This window comes from Aquarana catesbeiana, linkage group LG08, assembly GCF_042186555.1.
Source record: "Aquarana catesbeiana isolate 2022-GZ linkage group LG08, ASM4218655v1, whole genome shotgun sequence".
NCBI lineage: Eukaryota > Metazoa > Chordata > Amphibia > Anura > Ranidae > Aquarana > Aquarana catesbeiana.
In genome coordinates this window covers 6,380,100-6,393,677 of record NC_133331.1, presented here as the reverse complement: position 1 = coordinate 6,393,677, position 13,578 = coordinate 6,380,100, and the positions used below count along the sequence as shown (strand labels likewise).

The following is a 13,578-nucleotide window of genomic DNA, read 5'->3' as shown; positions in this document are numbered from 1 at the left end:
GGAGATGATCAGAGACTGCAGACATAATACAAGAGATGATCAGAGACTGCAGACATAGTACAGGAGATGATCAGAGACTGCAGACATAGTACAGGAGATGATCAGAGACTGCAGACATAGTACAGGAGATGATCAGAGACTGCAGACATAGTACAGGAGATGATCAGAGACTGCAGACATAATACAAGAGATGATCAGAGACTGCAGACATAGTACAGGAGATGATCAGAGACTGCAGACATAATACAGGAGATGATCAGAGACTGCAGACATAATACAGGAGATGATCAGAGACTGCAGACATAATACAGGAGATGATCAGAGACTGCAGACATAATACAGGAGATGATCAGAGACTGCAGACATAATACAGGAGATGATCAGAGACTGCAGACATAATACAGGAGATGATCAGAGACTGCAGACATAATACAGGAGATGATCAGAGACTGCAGACATAATACAGGAGATGATCAGAGACTGCAGACATAATACAGGAGATGATCAGAGACTGCAGACATAGTACAGGAGATGGTCAGAGACTGCAGACATAGTACAGGAGATGATCAGAGACTGCAGACATAATACAGGAGATGATCAGAGACTGCAGACATAGTACAGGAGATGATCAGAGACTGCAGACATGGTACAGGAGATGATCAGAGACTGCAGACATAATACAGGAGATGATCAGAGACTGCAGACATAGTACAGGAGATGATCAGAGACTGCAGACATAATACAGGAGATGATCAGAGACTGCAGACATAATACAGGAGATAATCAGAGACTGCAGACATAGTACAGGAGATGATCAGAGACTGCAGACATAATACAGGAGATGATCAGAGACTGCAGACCTAATACAGGAGATGATCAGAGACTGCAGACATAGTACAGGAGATGATCAGAGACTGCAGACATAGTACAGGAGATGATCAGAGACTGCATTACTTCCTCCTGACCCCTGCACTGTGTATATATATGTATATTATGGTCCTGCCAACTCTGAATTATTTCTCGACTATAAAAGTGTATCTATCACGAACAACCAATCAGAATTCAGCAGTCAGTTGCTATGGGTCTCTGTACGATTATTTCCCTGTATACTGTCTGCCATATCTGGTATTATAATAATAGAATTGATACATAATAACAGGAAGAACATAAATGAGATCTTTGGGGGATCAGCACTAAGCCTGTGTTTTCTCCCCGCAGCCTGAAGATGGCGTCAGACCTGGGCAGTAGCCTGACCTCCATTGATTGGCTCCCGCAGCTGACCATCCAGGCCGCCATGAAGGGGTCCCAGCAAGGCACCGGGGGGCGGAAAGGACCCGGGTCCCCCACCGACTCCAACGCCATGCTGACCAAGGAGGAAGCAGCTGCCCACCGCGATGGGAAACCGCCTTATAGTTACGCCAATCTGATCCAGTACGCCATAAACTCCGCCCCCGCCAGGCGAATGACCCTCAGCGAGATCTACCGCTGGATCTGTGACAACTTCCCGTATTACCGCAACGCCGGGGTGGGATGGAAGGTAAGGCCGACGTGACGCTATCTCTATAATGTATGAAATCTACACCACCGAAAGGGAAATCGGTCAGCAGAGAAATGAGGCGGACCGCCGCCGCCGCCTTCTGAAAATGCCGGTTTCCTGGCTGCCATGTGGATCCGTGTGCTTCACTTCTTGGAGTCATCGACCTCTGACTTTTCTCTGACTTTTCTCTGACTTTTTCCAGGTCCCTGACTTCAATGAACAGTCAGCGTAGCAGGCAGGCAACTGTCATTGACAAGGCAGGCAACTGTCATTGACAAGGCAGGCAACTGTCATTGACAAGGCAGGCAGCTGTCATTGACAAGGCAGGCAACTGTCATTGACAAGGCAGGCAACTGTTATTGACAAGGCAGGCAACTGTCATTGACAAGGCAGGCAGCTGTCATTGACAAGGGCAACTGTCATTGACAAGGCAGGCAACTGTCTTTTACAAGGCAGGCAGCTGTCATTGACAAGGCAGGCAGCTGTCATTGACAAGGCAGGCAACTGTCATTGACAAGGCAGGCAACTGTCATTGACAAGGCAAGCAACTGTCATTGACAAGGCAAGCAACTGTCATTGACAAGGCAGGCAACTGTCATTGACAAGGCAGGCAGCTGTCTTTTACAAGGCAGGCAACTGTCATTGACAAGGCAGGCGGCTGTCATTGACAAGGCAGGCGGCTGTCATTGACAAGGCAGGCAGCTGTCATTGACAAGGCAGGCAGCTGTCATTGACAAGGCAGGCAGCTGTCTTTTACAAGGCAGGCAGCTGTCATTGACAAGGCAGGCAGCTGTCATTGACAAGGCAGGCAGCTGTCATTGACAAGGCAGGCAACTGTCATTGACAAGGCAGGCAACTGTCATTGACAAGGCAAGCAACTGTCATTGACAAGGCAGGCAACTGTCATTGACAAGGCAGGCAACTGTCATTGACAAGGCAGGCAGCTGTCATTGACAAGGCAGGCAACTGTCATTGACAAGGCAGGCAACTGTCATTGACAAGGCAGGCAACTGTCATTGACAAGGCAGGCAACTGTCATTGACAAGGCAGGCAACTGTCAATGACAAGGCAGGCAACTGTCAATGACAAGGCAGGCAGCTGTCAATGACAAGGCAGGCAGCTGTCTTTTACAAGGCAGGCAACTGTCATTGACAAGGCAGGCAACTGTTATTGACAAGGCAGGCAACTGTTATTGACAAGGCAGGCAACTGTCATTGACAAGGCAGGCAGCTGTCATTGACAAGGCAGGCAGCTGTCATTGACAAGGCAGGCAACTGTCATTGACAAGGCAGGCAACTGTCATTGACAAGGCAGGCAACTGTCATTGACAAGGCAGGCAACTGTCATTGACAAGGCAGGCAACTGTCATTGACAAGGCAGGCAACTGTCTTTTACAAGTAAGGCAGCTGTCATTGACAAGGCAGGCAACTGTCTTTTACAAGGCAGGCAACTGTCATTGACAAGGCAGGCAGCTGTCCCCAAGAAATTCTCTTAATTTACAGGGATTTTCTTCTCACTTCCTGTTTGGCTATGGGGACAGGAAGTGGAGGGAGATGCAGATGGGACACACATTACTCTATCCAAAATGGAAAAAAAAAAAAAAAAAGTTTTTCCTATAGTTCTGCTTTCACCACTTCAGCCCCGGAAGGTTTTACCCCTCCTTCTTGATCAAGCGATTTTTTTTTTTTTTTTGTGATTCGGCATTGCCTTACTTTAACTGACAATTGCGCAATCGTGCGACGCTGTTCCCAAATAACATTTATGTCCCCCCCCCCACAAATAGAGCTTTCTTTTGGTGGTATTTGGTCACCTTTTGCGTTTTATAATTTTTTGCGCTATAAACAAAAAAAGAGCGACAATTTTCAAAATAAAAAACATTTTTTTTAAATTCTGCTATAAAATATCTAATTAAAAAAATTCTAATTTCTTCATCAATTTAGGCCGATCTGTATTCTGCTACCTATTTTTGGTAAGAAAAGAAAAACAATAAGCGTCTCTTGATTGGTTTGCGCAAAAGTTATCGCGTCTACAAACTATGGAATAGATTTATGGAATTTGTATTCATTTTTTTTTTTTTTTAACCGCTTCAGCCCCAAAAGATTTGGCTGCTGAATGACCAGGCCATTTTTTGCGATTCGGCACTGCGTCTCTTCAACTGACAATTGCGCGGTCGTGCGACGCTGTACACAAACAAAATTGACGTCCTTTTTTTCCCACGAATAGAGCTTTCTTTTGGTGGTATTTGATCACCTCTGCGGTTTTATGTTTTGTGCTATAAACAAAAAAAGAGCTACAATTTTGAAAAAAAACACAATATTTTTTACTTTTTGCTATAATAAATATCCCCCTTTTTTTTTTTTTTAAAAAAAAAGCTAATTTCTTCTTCAGTTTAGGCCGATACGTATTCTTCTACATATTTTTGGTAATAAAAATCCCAATAAGTGTATATTGATTGGTTTGCGCAAAAGTTATAGCGTCTACAAAATAGGGGCTATATATATGGCATTTTTATTATTAATTTTTTTTATTAGTAATGGCGGCGATCTGCGATTTTTATCGGGACTGCGACATTATGGCGGACACATCGGACACTTTTGACACATTTTTGGGACCATTGACATTTATACAGCGATCAGAGCTATAAAAATGCAGTGATTACTGTGAAAATGTCACTGGCAGGGAAGGAGTTAACACTAGGGGGGCGATCAAGGGGTTAAATGTGTTCCCTGGATGTGCTCTAACTGATGGGGGGGAAGGGACTGTCTAGAGGAGATGACAGATCGCTGTTCATACTTTGTATGAACACACGATCTGTCTCTCCTTCCCTCAGAGAACCGGGATGTTTACACACAGATCCCGGTTCTCGGTGGGACACGAGCGATCGCGGGAGCCCGGCGGTCATCGCGCCCGCCGGGCACTCGCATCAGCCCTGGGGGTGAGCAGCGGGCATGTGCGTGCCCCCCTAGTGGCCACAGGGCAAAGCGACGTAACATAACGTTGTTTCTCCCAGCCGTGCCATTGCAGCGGCTGGTTGGCAAGTGGTTAAACTAGCTATGGCGGTGATCAGCGACTTATAGCGGGACTGCGACATTACGTCACTGTACTAATGATGCCGGCAGGGAAGGGGGTTAACATCAGGGGCGATCAAAAGGGTTAAATGTGTCCCTAGGGGGCGCTTTCTAACTGTGTGTGGGGGAGGTGCTTGTACTGTAAGAAGACAGAGATCCGTGTTCCTGCCTAGCAGAAACAAAAGATCTCTGTCTTCTCCTGTCACAGAACGGCGATCTGCCTTGTTTACATAGACACACCACCGTTCAGTCTGCCTCGGGAACGATCGGCGGGTCCCGGTGAACATCGAGTCTGCCGGACCCCTCTGATTGGCTCCCGCTGTGTCCAGTCACAGCGGGAGCGTGTCGCATGCACGCCCCCCAGACCCAGAAGAGGAAATCGCGCGCAGGTATGTGATTTTGCGCTTATGGGCCTCCCTGCCGCAGTATATGAACGTGGGGCGCTTCCTTAAGCGGTCAACCAACCTTCTGACTGGCTGTTGTAGCAAAATGGGAAGTAGGGGGCGCCGTTTATAAACGTCCCTGTGGTTAATTTTGGGCACGCGATGCCCATCACTCTGCTGTCATTTGTACATTGTACAGCGCTCAACATAAATTAGCACACCCCTTTAGGAAAAGTTTGACAAAACGGAGTCTTCTAGAACATTTGTTTAGCTCTTTACATGAAAGTAAAGTGAATAATATAACTCACTGTGAGGGAAAAAAAGTATTCGATCGGCTGCTGATTTTGTAGATTTGCCTCACTGACAAAGAAACGGTCCGTCTATAATTTTAATGGTCGGTTTATTTTAACAGTGAGAGACAGAATAATAACAAAAAAAAAATTTAAAAAAAGTTATAAATTGATTTGCATTTTAATGACTAAAATAAGTATTTGATCCCCGATCAATCAGCAAGATTTCTGGCTCCCAGGTGTCTTCTATACAGGTAACAAGCTGAGATTAGGCGTGCTCTCTTAAAGGGAGTGCCCCTAATCTCAGCTTGTTACCTGTATAAAAGACACCTGTCCACAGAATCAATCAGATTCCAATCTCTCCACCATGACCAACACCAAAGAGCTGTCCAAGGATGACTTAGTAGTTGGTGGAGAAACCCTTGTTGGTGATCACAGAGGTCAGACGTTTCTTGGAGTTGGCCTCCAGGTTTGCACACATCTCAGGAGGGATTTTGACCTCTTTGCAGATCCTCTCCAAGTCATTAAGGTTTCCAGGCAGACGTTTGGTAACTCAGAACCTTCAGCCCCCTCCACATATTTTCTATAGGATTAAGGTCTGGAGACTGGCTAGGCCACTCCAGGACCTTAATGTGCTTCTTCTTGAGTCACTCCTTTGTTGCCTTGGCCGTGTGTTTTGGGTCATGGTCATGCTGGAATACCCATCCACCACCCATTTTCAATGCCCTGGCTGAGGGAAGGAGGTTCTCACCCAAGATTTGATGGTACATGGGCTCCGTCCATCATCCCTTTGATGTGGTGAAGTTGTCCTGTCCCCATAGCAGAAAAACACCCCCAAAGCATATTGTTTCCACCTCCATGTATGACGGTGGGGGATGGTGTTCTTGGGGTCATAGGACCTCCATGTATGACGGTGGGGGATGGTGTTCTTGGGGTCATACGACCTCCATGTATGACAGTGGGGGATGGTGTTCTTGGGGTCATAGGACCTCCATGTATGACAGTGGGGGATGGTATTCTTGGGGTCATACGACCTCCATGTATGACAGTGGGGGATGGTGTTCTTGGGGTCATAGGACCTCCATGTATGACGGTGGGGGATGGTGTTCTTGGGGTCATAGGACCTCCATGTATGACGGTGGGGGATGGTGTTCTTGGGGTCATAGGTCCTCCATGTATGACGGTGGGGGATGGTGTTCTTGGGGTCATAGGTCCTCCATGTATGACGGTGGGGGATGGTGTTCTTGGGGTCATAGGACCTCCATGTATGACAGTGGGGGATGGTGTTCTTGGGGTCATAGGACCTCCATGTATGACAGTGGGGGATGGTGTTCTTGGGGTCATAGGACCTCCATGTATGATGGTGGGGGATGGTGTTCTTGGGGTCATAGGACCTCCATGTATGACGGTGGGGGATGGTGTTCTTGGGGTCATAGGTCCTCCATGTATGACGGTGGGGGATGGTGTTCTTGGGGTCATAGGTCCTCCATGTATGACGGTGGGGGATGGTGTTCTTGGGGTCATAGGACCTCCATGTATGACAGTGGGGGATGGTGTTCTTGGAGTCATAGGACCTCCATGTATGACGGTGGGGGATGGTGTTCTTGGAGTCATAGGACCTCCATGTATGACGGTGGGGGATGGTGTTCTTGGGGTCATAGGACCTCCATGTATGACGGTGGGGGATGGTGTTCTTGGGGTCATAGGACCTCCATGTATGACGGTGGGGGATGGTGTTCTTGGGGTCATAGGACCTCCATGTATGACGGTGGGGGATGGTGTTCTTGGGGTCATAGGACCTCCATGTATGATGGTGGGGGATGGTGTTCTTGGGGTCATAGGCAGCATTCCTCCTCCTCCAAACACGGCGAGTTGAGTTGATGCCAAAGAGCTGGATTTTGGTCTCCTCTGACCACAACACTTTCCCCCAGTTCTCCTCGGAATCATTCGATATTCAATAGTAATCTTCAGACGGACCTGTACATGTGATTTCTTGATCAGGGGGACCTTGCGGGGGCTGCAGGATTTCAGTCCTTCACGGTGTAGTGTGTTACCGATTGTTTTCTTGGTGACTATGGTCCCAGCTGAGATCATTGACAAGATTCTCCCGTGTAGTTCTGGGCTGATTCCTCACCGTTCTCATGATCATTGAACCTCCACGAGGTGAGATCTTGTATGGAGCCCCAGACCGAGGGAGATCGATCGTTATTTTGTGTTTCTTCCATTTGAGAATAATCTCACCAACTGTTGTCACCCTCTCACCAAGCTGCTTGGTGATGGTCTTGAAGCCCATTCCAGCCTTGTGTAGATCTACAATCTTGTCCCCGACATCCTTGGACAGCTCTTTGGCCTTGGCCATGGTGGAGAGATTGGAATCTGATTTTGTGGACAGGTGTCTTTTATACAGGTAACAAGCTGAGATTAGGAGCACTCCCTTTGAGAGAGTGCTCCTAATCTCAGCTCGTTATCTGTAGAGAAGACACCTGGGAGCCAGAAATCCTGCTGATTGATAAGGGATCAAATATTTATTTCACTCATTAAACCGCAAAACAATTTATAACTTTTTTTAAATGCATTTTTGTGGATGTTTTTGTTGTTATTCGGGAGATCGTGCCGCACTCGCGGGGGGGGGGGGTGTTCCGTGAGCCCGCTGTCAAATGCGGGAGACTCCCGTGAGTCGCGGGAGACTTGGGATGTCTGTGTATTCATTTTTACAACATGGTCTTGAATGAATTTGTTAGGAAAAATACTTTTTTTTTTTTTTTTTTTGTGTGTGCAAATAAACAAATCTTGGTTGCAATCAATGGACCCGCGTTTGTGGGAGGATTTTGTAGTATCGTGTCCAATAGAAAATGTTCATTCTGAAAAGGAAAGGTTTTCTAACAAATCTGTTGGGGGTGTACTCATTTATGCTGAGCACTGTATAGCCTAAGGAAAACACACAGAGCCATTTAGAGTGGCTCTGTGCCTGTTCCCTTTGATGGCCAATCACAGTGGTCACAAATGTAAACAGTGCTACTGTTTACATCGGAGAGCCCTCCCTTTCCTCTCACAGAGGAGGAAGGGGGGAGCACAATGATTGATGATCCTAGTCTGATGGAAGCTGAAGAGAGAGGTTGCAGCAAAAGGGAACCTCCACATCAGTGTCCATAACGCCCATGTAGATGCCTTCAGAGGAGTGCAGTAGGACAACTCATCACCTTCTTGGTCTCTTGAATCACAAGATTCAATTTTGGGAGGTTCTAGCTTTATTTTGGGGAGGGGGGGAGGTTTAATGCCGATGACCATATCATCGTATGGAAGGTCAGTCAGTCACAGCTCAAGGAACCCTGATTGAGAAGGGCTGATTTGGGGCACGTTCTCTATTGCAGTCAGACAACCTATGAATATCGTATTGTCCAAATTCCATGTAAAGGCTTCAATGTATCGACATATTCCATCGGTTGGGTTCAATGTCATGTGAATGGGGCTCGGCATCTGCTGGTTGGACGGTTGTTTGAACCCTAATGTAGAAAAAATTCGGGTTCAAGAGACCAAAAAGTTGATAGTCATCCTACTGCACTCCTCTGAAGGCATCTACATGGACGTTATGGACGCTGATGTGGAGGTTGGGTGAGATTGATGGAGTGAGCCGGAGATTACAGGACAGATCCTTCTCTTCTCCCGGCACTGATTGTTGATGTGACTTCTAGTCCCCTCCACTTTCCCATAGAATTCAACACATACCATATACTGTATATATACCCTCACCGGCCACTTTATTAGGTACTTCTGTTCAGTTGCTCGGTAACACAAATTGCTAATCGGCCAATCACACGGCAGCAACCCAATTCATTTAGGCATCTAGACGTGGTGAAGATGACTTGCTGAAGTTCAAACAGAATGGGGGGAAGAAAGGGGATCTGGGTGACTTTGAACGTGGCGTGTTTGTTGGTGGCAGACGGGCAGGTCTGAGTATTTCTGGGATTTTCACACACAACCGTCTCTCAGGGTTTACAGAGAATGGTGGGAAAAAGAGAAAATATCCAGTGAGCGGCAGTTGTGTGGAGGAAAATGCCTTGTTGAGGTCAGAGGAGAATGGGCAGACTGGTTCCAGATGACAGAAAGACAACAGTAACTCAAATAACCTCTCGTTACACCCAAGGTATGCAGAATACCATCTCTGAACGAACAATACATCCAACCTTGAAGCAGATGGGCTACAACAGCAGAAGACCACACCGGGTGCCACTCCTGTCAGCTAAGAACAGGAAACTGAGGCTACAATTCACACAGGATCACCAAAATTGGACAACAGAAGATTGGAAAAACGTTGCCTGGTCTGATGAGTCTGGATTTCAGCTCCAACATTCAGATGGTGGGGTCAGAATTTGGCGCATGGATCCATCCTGCCTTGTATCACCGGTTCAGCCTGGTGGTGGGGGTGTAATGGTGTGGGGGATGGGATATCACCGGTTCAGGCTGGTGGTGGGGGTGTAATGGTGTGGGGGATGGGGTATCACCGGTTCAGGCTGGTGGTGGGGGTGTAATGGTGTGGGGGATGGGGTATCACCGGTTCAGGCTGGTGGTGGGGGTGTAATGGTGTGGGGGATGGGATATCACCGGTTCAGGCTGGGGGTGGGGGTGTAATGGTGGGGGGGATGGGATATCACCGGTTCAGGCTGGTGGTGGGGGTGTAATGGTGTGGGGGATGGGATATCACCGGTTCAGGCTGGTGGTGGGGGTGTAATGGTGTGGGGGATGGGATATCACTGGTTCAGGCTGGTGGTGGGGGTGTAATGGTGTGGGGGATGGGATATCACCGGTTCAGGCTGGTGGTGGGGGTGTAATGGTGTGGGGGATGGGTTATCACCGGTTCAGGCTGGTGGTGGGGGTGTAATGGTGTGGGGGATGGGTTATCACCGGTTCAGGCTGGTGGTGGGGGTGTAATGGTGTGGGGGATGGGATATCACCGGTTCAGGCTGGTGGTGGGGGTGTAATGGTGTGGGGGATGGGATATCACCGGTTCAGGCTGGTGGTGGGGGTGTAATGGTGTGGGGGATGGGTTATCACCGGTTCAGGCTGGTGGTGGGGGTGTAATGGTGTGGGGGATGGGATATCACCGGTTCAGGCTGGTGGTGGGGGTGTAATGGTGTGGGGGGATGGAGTATCACCGGTTCAGGCTGGTGGTGGGGGTGTCATGGTGTGGGGGATGGGGTATCACCGGTTCAGGCTGGTGGTGGGGTGTAATGGTGTGGGGGATGGGATATCACCGGTTCAGGCTGGTGGTGGGGATGTAATGGTGTGGGGGATGGGATATCACCGGTTCAGACTGGTGGTGGGGGTGTAATGGTGTGGGGGATGGGATATCACCGGTTCAGGCTGGTGGTGGGGGGTGTAATGGTGTGGGGGATGGGATATCACCGGTTCAGGCTGGTGGTGGGGGGTGTAATAGTGTGGGGGATGGGATATCACCGGTTCAGGCTGGTGGTGGGGGGTGTAATAGTGTGGGGGATGGGGTATCACCGGTTCAGGCTGGTGGTGGGGGTGTAATGGTGTGGGGGATGGGGTATCACCGGTTCAGGCTGGTGGTGGGAGTGTAATGGTGTGGGGGATGGGATATCACCGGTTCAGGCTGGTGGTGGGGGTGTAATGGTGTGGGGGATGGGATATCACCGGTTCAGGCTGGTGGTGGGGGTGTAATGGTGTGGGGGATGGGATATCACCGGTTCAGGCTGGTGGTGGGGGTGTAATGGTGTGGGGATGGGATATCACCGGTTCAGGCTGGTGGTGGGGGTGTAATGGTGTGGGGGATGGGATATCCCCAGTTCAGGCTGGTGGTGGGGGTGTAATGGTGGGGGGGATGGGATATCACCGGTTCAGGCTGGTAGAGGGGGTGTAATGGTGTGGGGGATGGGGTATCACCGGTTCAGGCTGGTGGTGGGGGTGTAATGGTGTGGGGGATAGGATATCACTGGTACAGGCTGGTGGTGGGGGTGTAATGGTGTGGGGGATGGGATATCACCGGTTCAGGCTGGTGGTGGGGGTGTAATGGTGTGGGGGATGGGGTATCACCGGTTCAGGCTGGTGGTGGGGGGTGTAATGGTGTGGGGGATGGGATATCACTGGTTCAGGCTGGTGGTGGGGGTGTAATGGTGTGGGGGATGGGATATCACCGGTTCAGGCTGGTGGTGGGGGTGTAATGGTGTGGGGGATGGGATATCACCGGTTCAGGCTGGTGGTGGGGGTGTAATGGTGTGGGGGATGGGGTATCACCGGTTCAGGCTGGTGGTGGGGTGTAATGGTGTGGGGGATGGGATATCACCGGTTCAGGCTGGTGGTGGGGGTGTAATGGTGTGGGGGATGGGGTATCACCAGTTCAGGTTGGTGGTGGGGGTGTAATGGTGTGGGGGATGGGATATCACCGGTTCAGGCTGGTGGTGGGGGGTGTAATGGTGTGGGGGATGGGATATCACCGGTTCAGGCTGGTGGTGGAGGTGTAATGGTGTGGGGGATGGGGTATCACCGGTTCAGGCTGGTGGTGGGGGTGTAATGGTGTGGGGGATGGGATATCACTGGTTCAGGCTGGTGGTGGGGGTGTAATGGTGTGGGGGATGGGATATCACCGGTTCAGGCTGGTGGTGGGGGTGTAATGGTGTGGGGGATGGGATATCACCGGTTCAGGCTGGTGGTGGGGGTGTAATGGTGTGGGGGATGGGATATCACCGGTTCAGGCTGGTGGTGGGGGTGTAATGGTGTGGGGGATGGGATATCACCGGTTCAGGCTGGTGGTGGGGGTGTAATGGTGTGGGGGATGGGATATCACCGGTTCAGGCTGGTGGTGGGGGTGTAATGGTGTGGGGGATGGGGTATCACCGGTTCAGGCTGGTGGTGGGGGGTGTAATGGTGTGGGGGATGGGGTATCACCGGTTCAGGCTGGTGGTGGGGGTGTAATGGTGTGGGGGATGGGATATCACCGGTTCAGGCTGGTGGTGGGGGGTGTAATAGTGTGGGGGATGGGATATCACCGGTTCAGGCTGGTGGTGGGGGTGTAATGGTGTGGGGGATGGGGTATCACCGGTTCAGGCTGGTGGTGGGGGTGTAATGGTGTGGGGGATGGGGTATCACCGGTTCAGGCTGGTGGTGGGGGTGTAATGGTGTGGGGGATGGGATATCACCGGTTCAGGCTGGTGGTGGGGGGTGTAATAGTGTGGGGGATGGGGTATCACCGGTTCAGGCTGGTGGTGGGGGTGTAATGGTGTGGGGGATGGGGTATCACCGGTTCAGGCTGGTGGTGGGGGGTGTAATAGTGTGGGGGATGGGATATCCCCGGTTCAGGCTGGTGGTGGAGGTGTAATGGTGTGGGGGATGGGATATCACCGGTTCAGGCTGGTGGTGGAGGTGTAATGGTGTGGGGGATGGGATATCACCGGTTCAGGCTGGTGGTGGGGGTGTAATGGTGTGGGGGATGGGATATCACCGGTTCAGGCTGGTGGTGGAGGTGTAATGGTGTGGGGGATGGGATATCACCGGTTCAGGCTGGTGGTGGGGGTGTAATGGTGTGGGGGATGGGATATCACCGGTTCAGGCTGGTGGTGGGGGGTGTAATGGTGTGGGGGATGGGATATCACCGGTTCAGGCTGGTGGTGGGGGGTGTAATGGTGTGGGGGATGGGGTATCACCGGTTCAGGCTGGTGGTGGGGGTGTAATGGTGTGGGGGATGGGGTATCACCGGTTCAGGCTGGTGGTGGGGGTGTAATGGTGTGGGGGATGGGGTATCACCGGTTCAGGCTGGTGGTGGGAGTGTAATGGTGTGGGGGATGGGATATCACCGGTTCAGGCTGGTGGTGGGGGTGTAATGGTGTGGGGGATGGGATATCACCGGTTCAGGCTGGTGGTGGGGGTGTAATGGTGTGGGGGATGGGATATCACCGGTTCAGGCTGGTGGTGGGGGTGTAATGGTGTGGGGTATGGGGTATCACCGGTTCAGGCTGGTAGAGGGGGTGTAATGGTGTGGGGGATGGGGTATCACCGGTTCAGGCTGGTAGAGGGGGTGTAATGGTGTGGGGGATGGGATATCACCGGTTCAGGCTGGTGGTGGGGGTGTAATGGTGTGGGGGATGGGATATCACCGGTTCAGGCTGGTGGTGGGGTGTAATGGTGTGGGGGATGGGATATCACCGGTTCAGGCTGGTGGTGGGGGTGTAATGGTGTGGGGGATGGGATATCACCGGTTCAGGCTGGTGGTGGGGGTGTAATGGTGTGGGGGATGGGGTATCACCGGTTCAGGCTGGTGGTGGGGGTGTAATGGTGTGGGGGAT

The 13,578-nt window shown here is 50.7% G+C and overlaps 1 protein-coding gene across 1 annotated transcript in view; it reads left to right on the top strand.

Annotated features, from left to right (window-relative positions):
- Window positions 1-1,218: 1,218 nt before the first annotated feature.
- The window catches only part of FOXJ2 (forkhead box J2), a gene marked incomplete at its 5' end in the record, with an annotated part of 51,833 nt that continues 39,473 nt past the window's right edge, over window positions 1,219-13,578 (top strand). Inside the window, 1 exon segment of the mRNA XM_073595455.1 lies at window positions 1,219-1,537. Within this exon segment, the coding sequence (XP_073451556.1) occupies window positions 1,226-1,537 (312 nt within the window).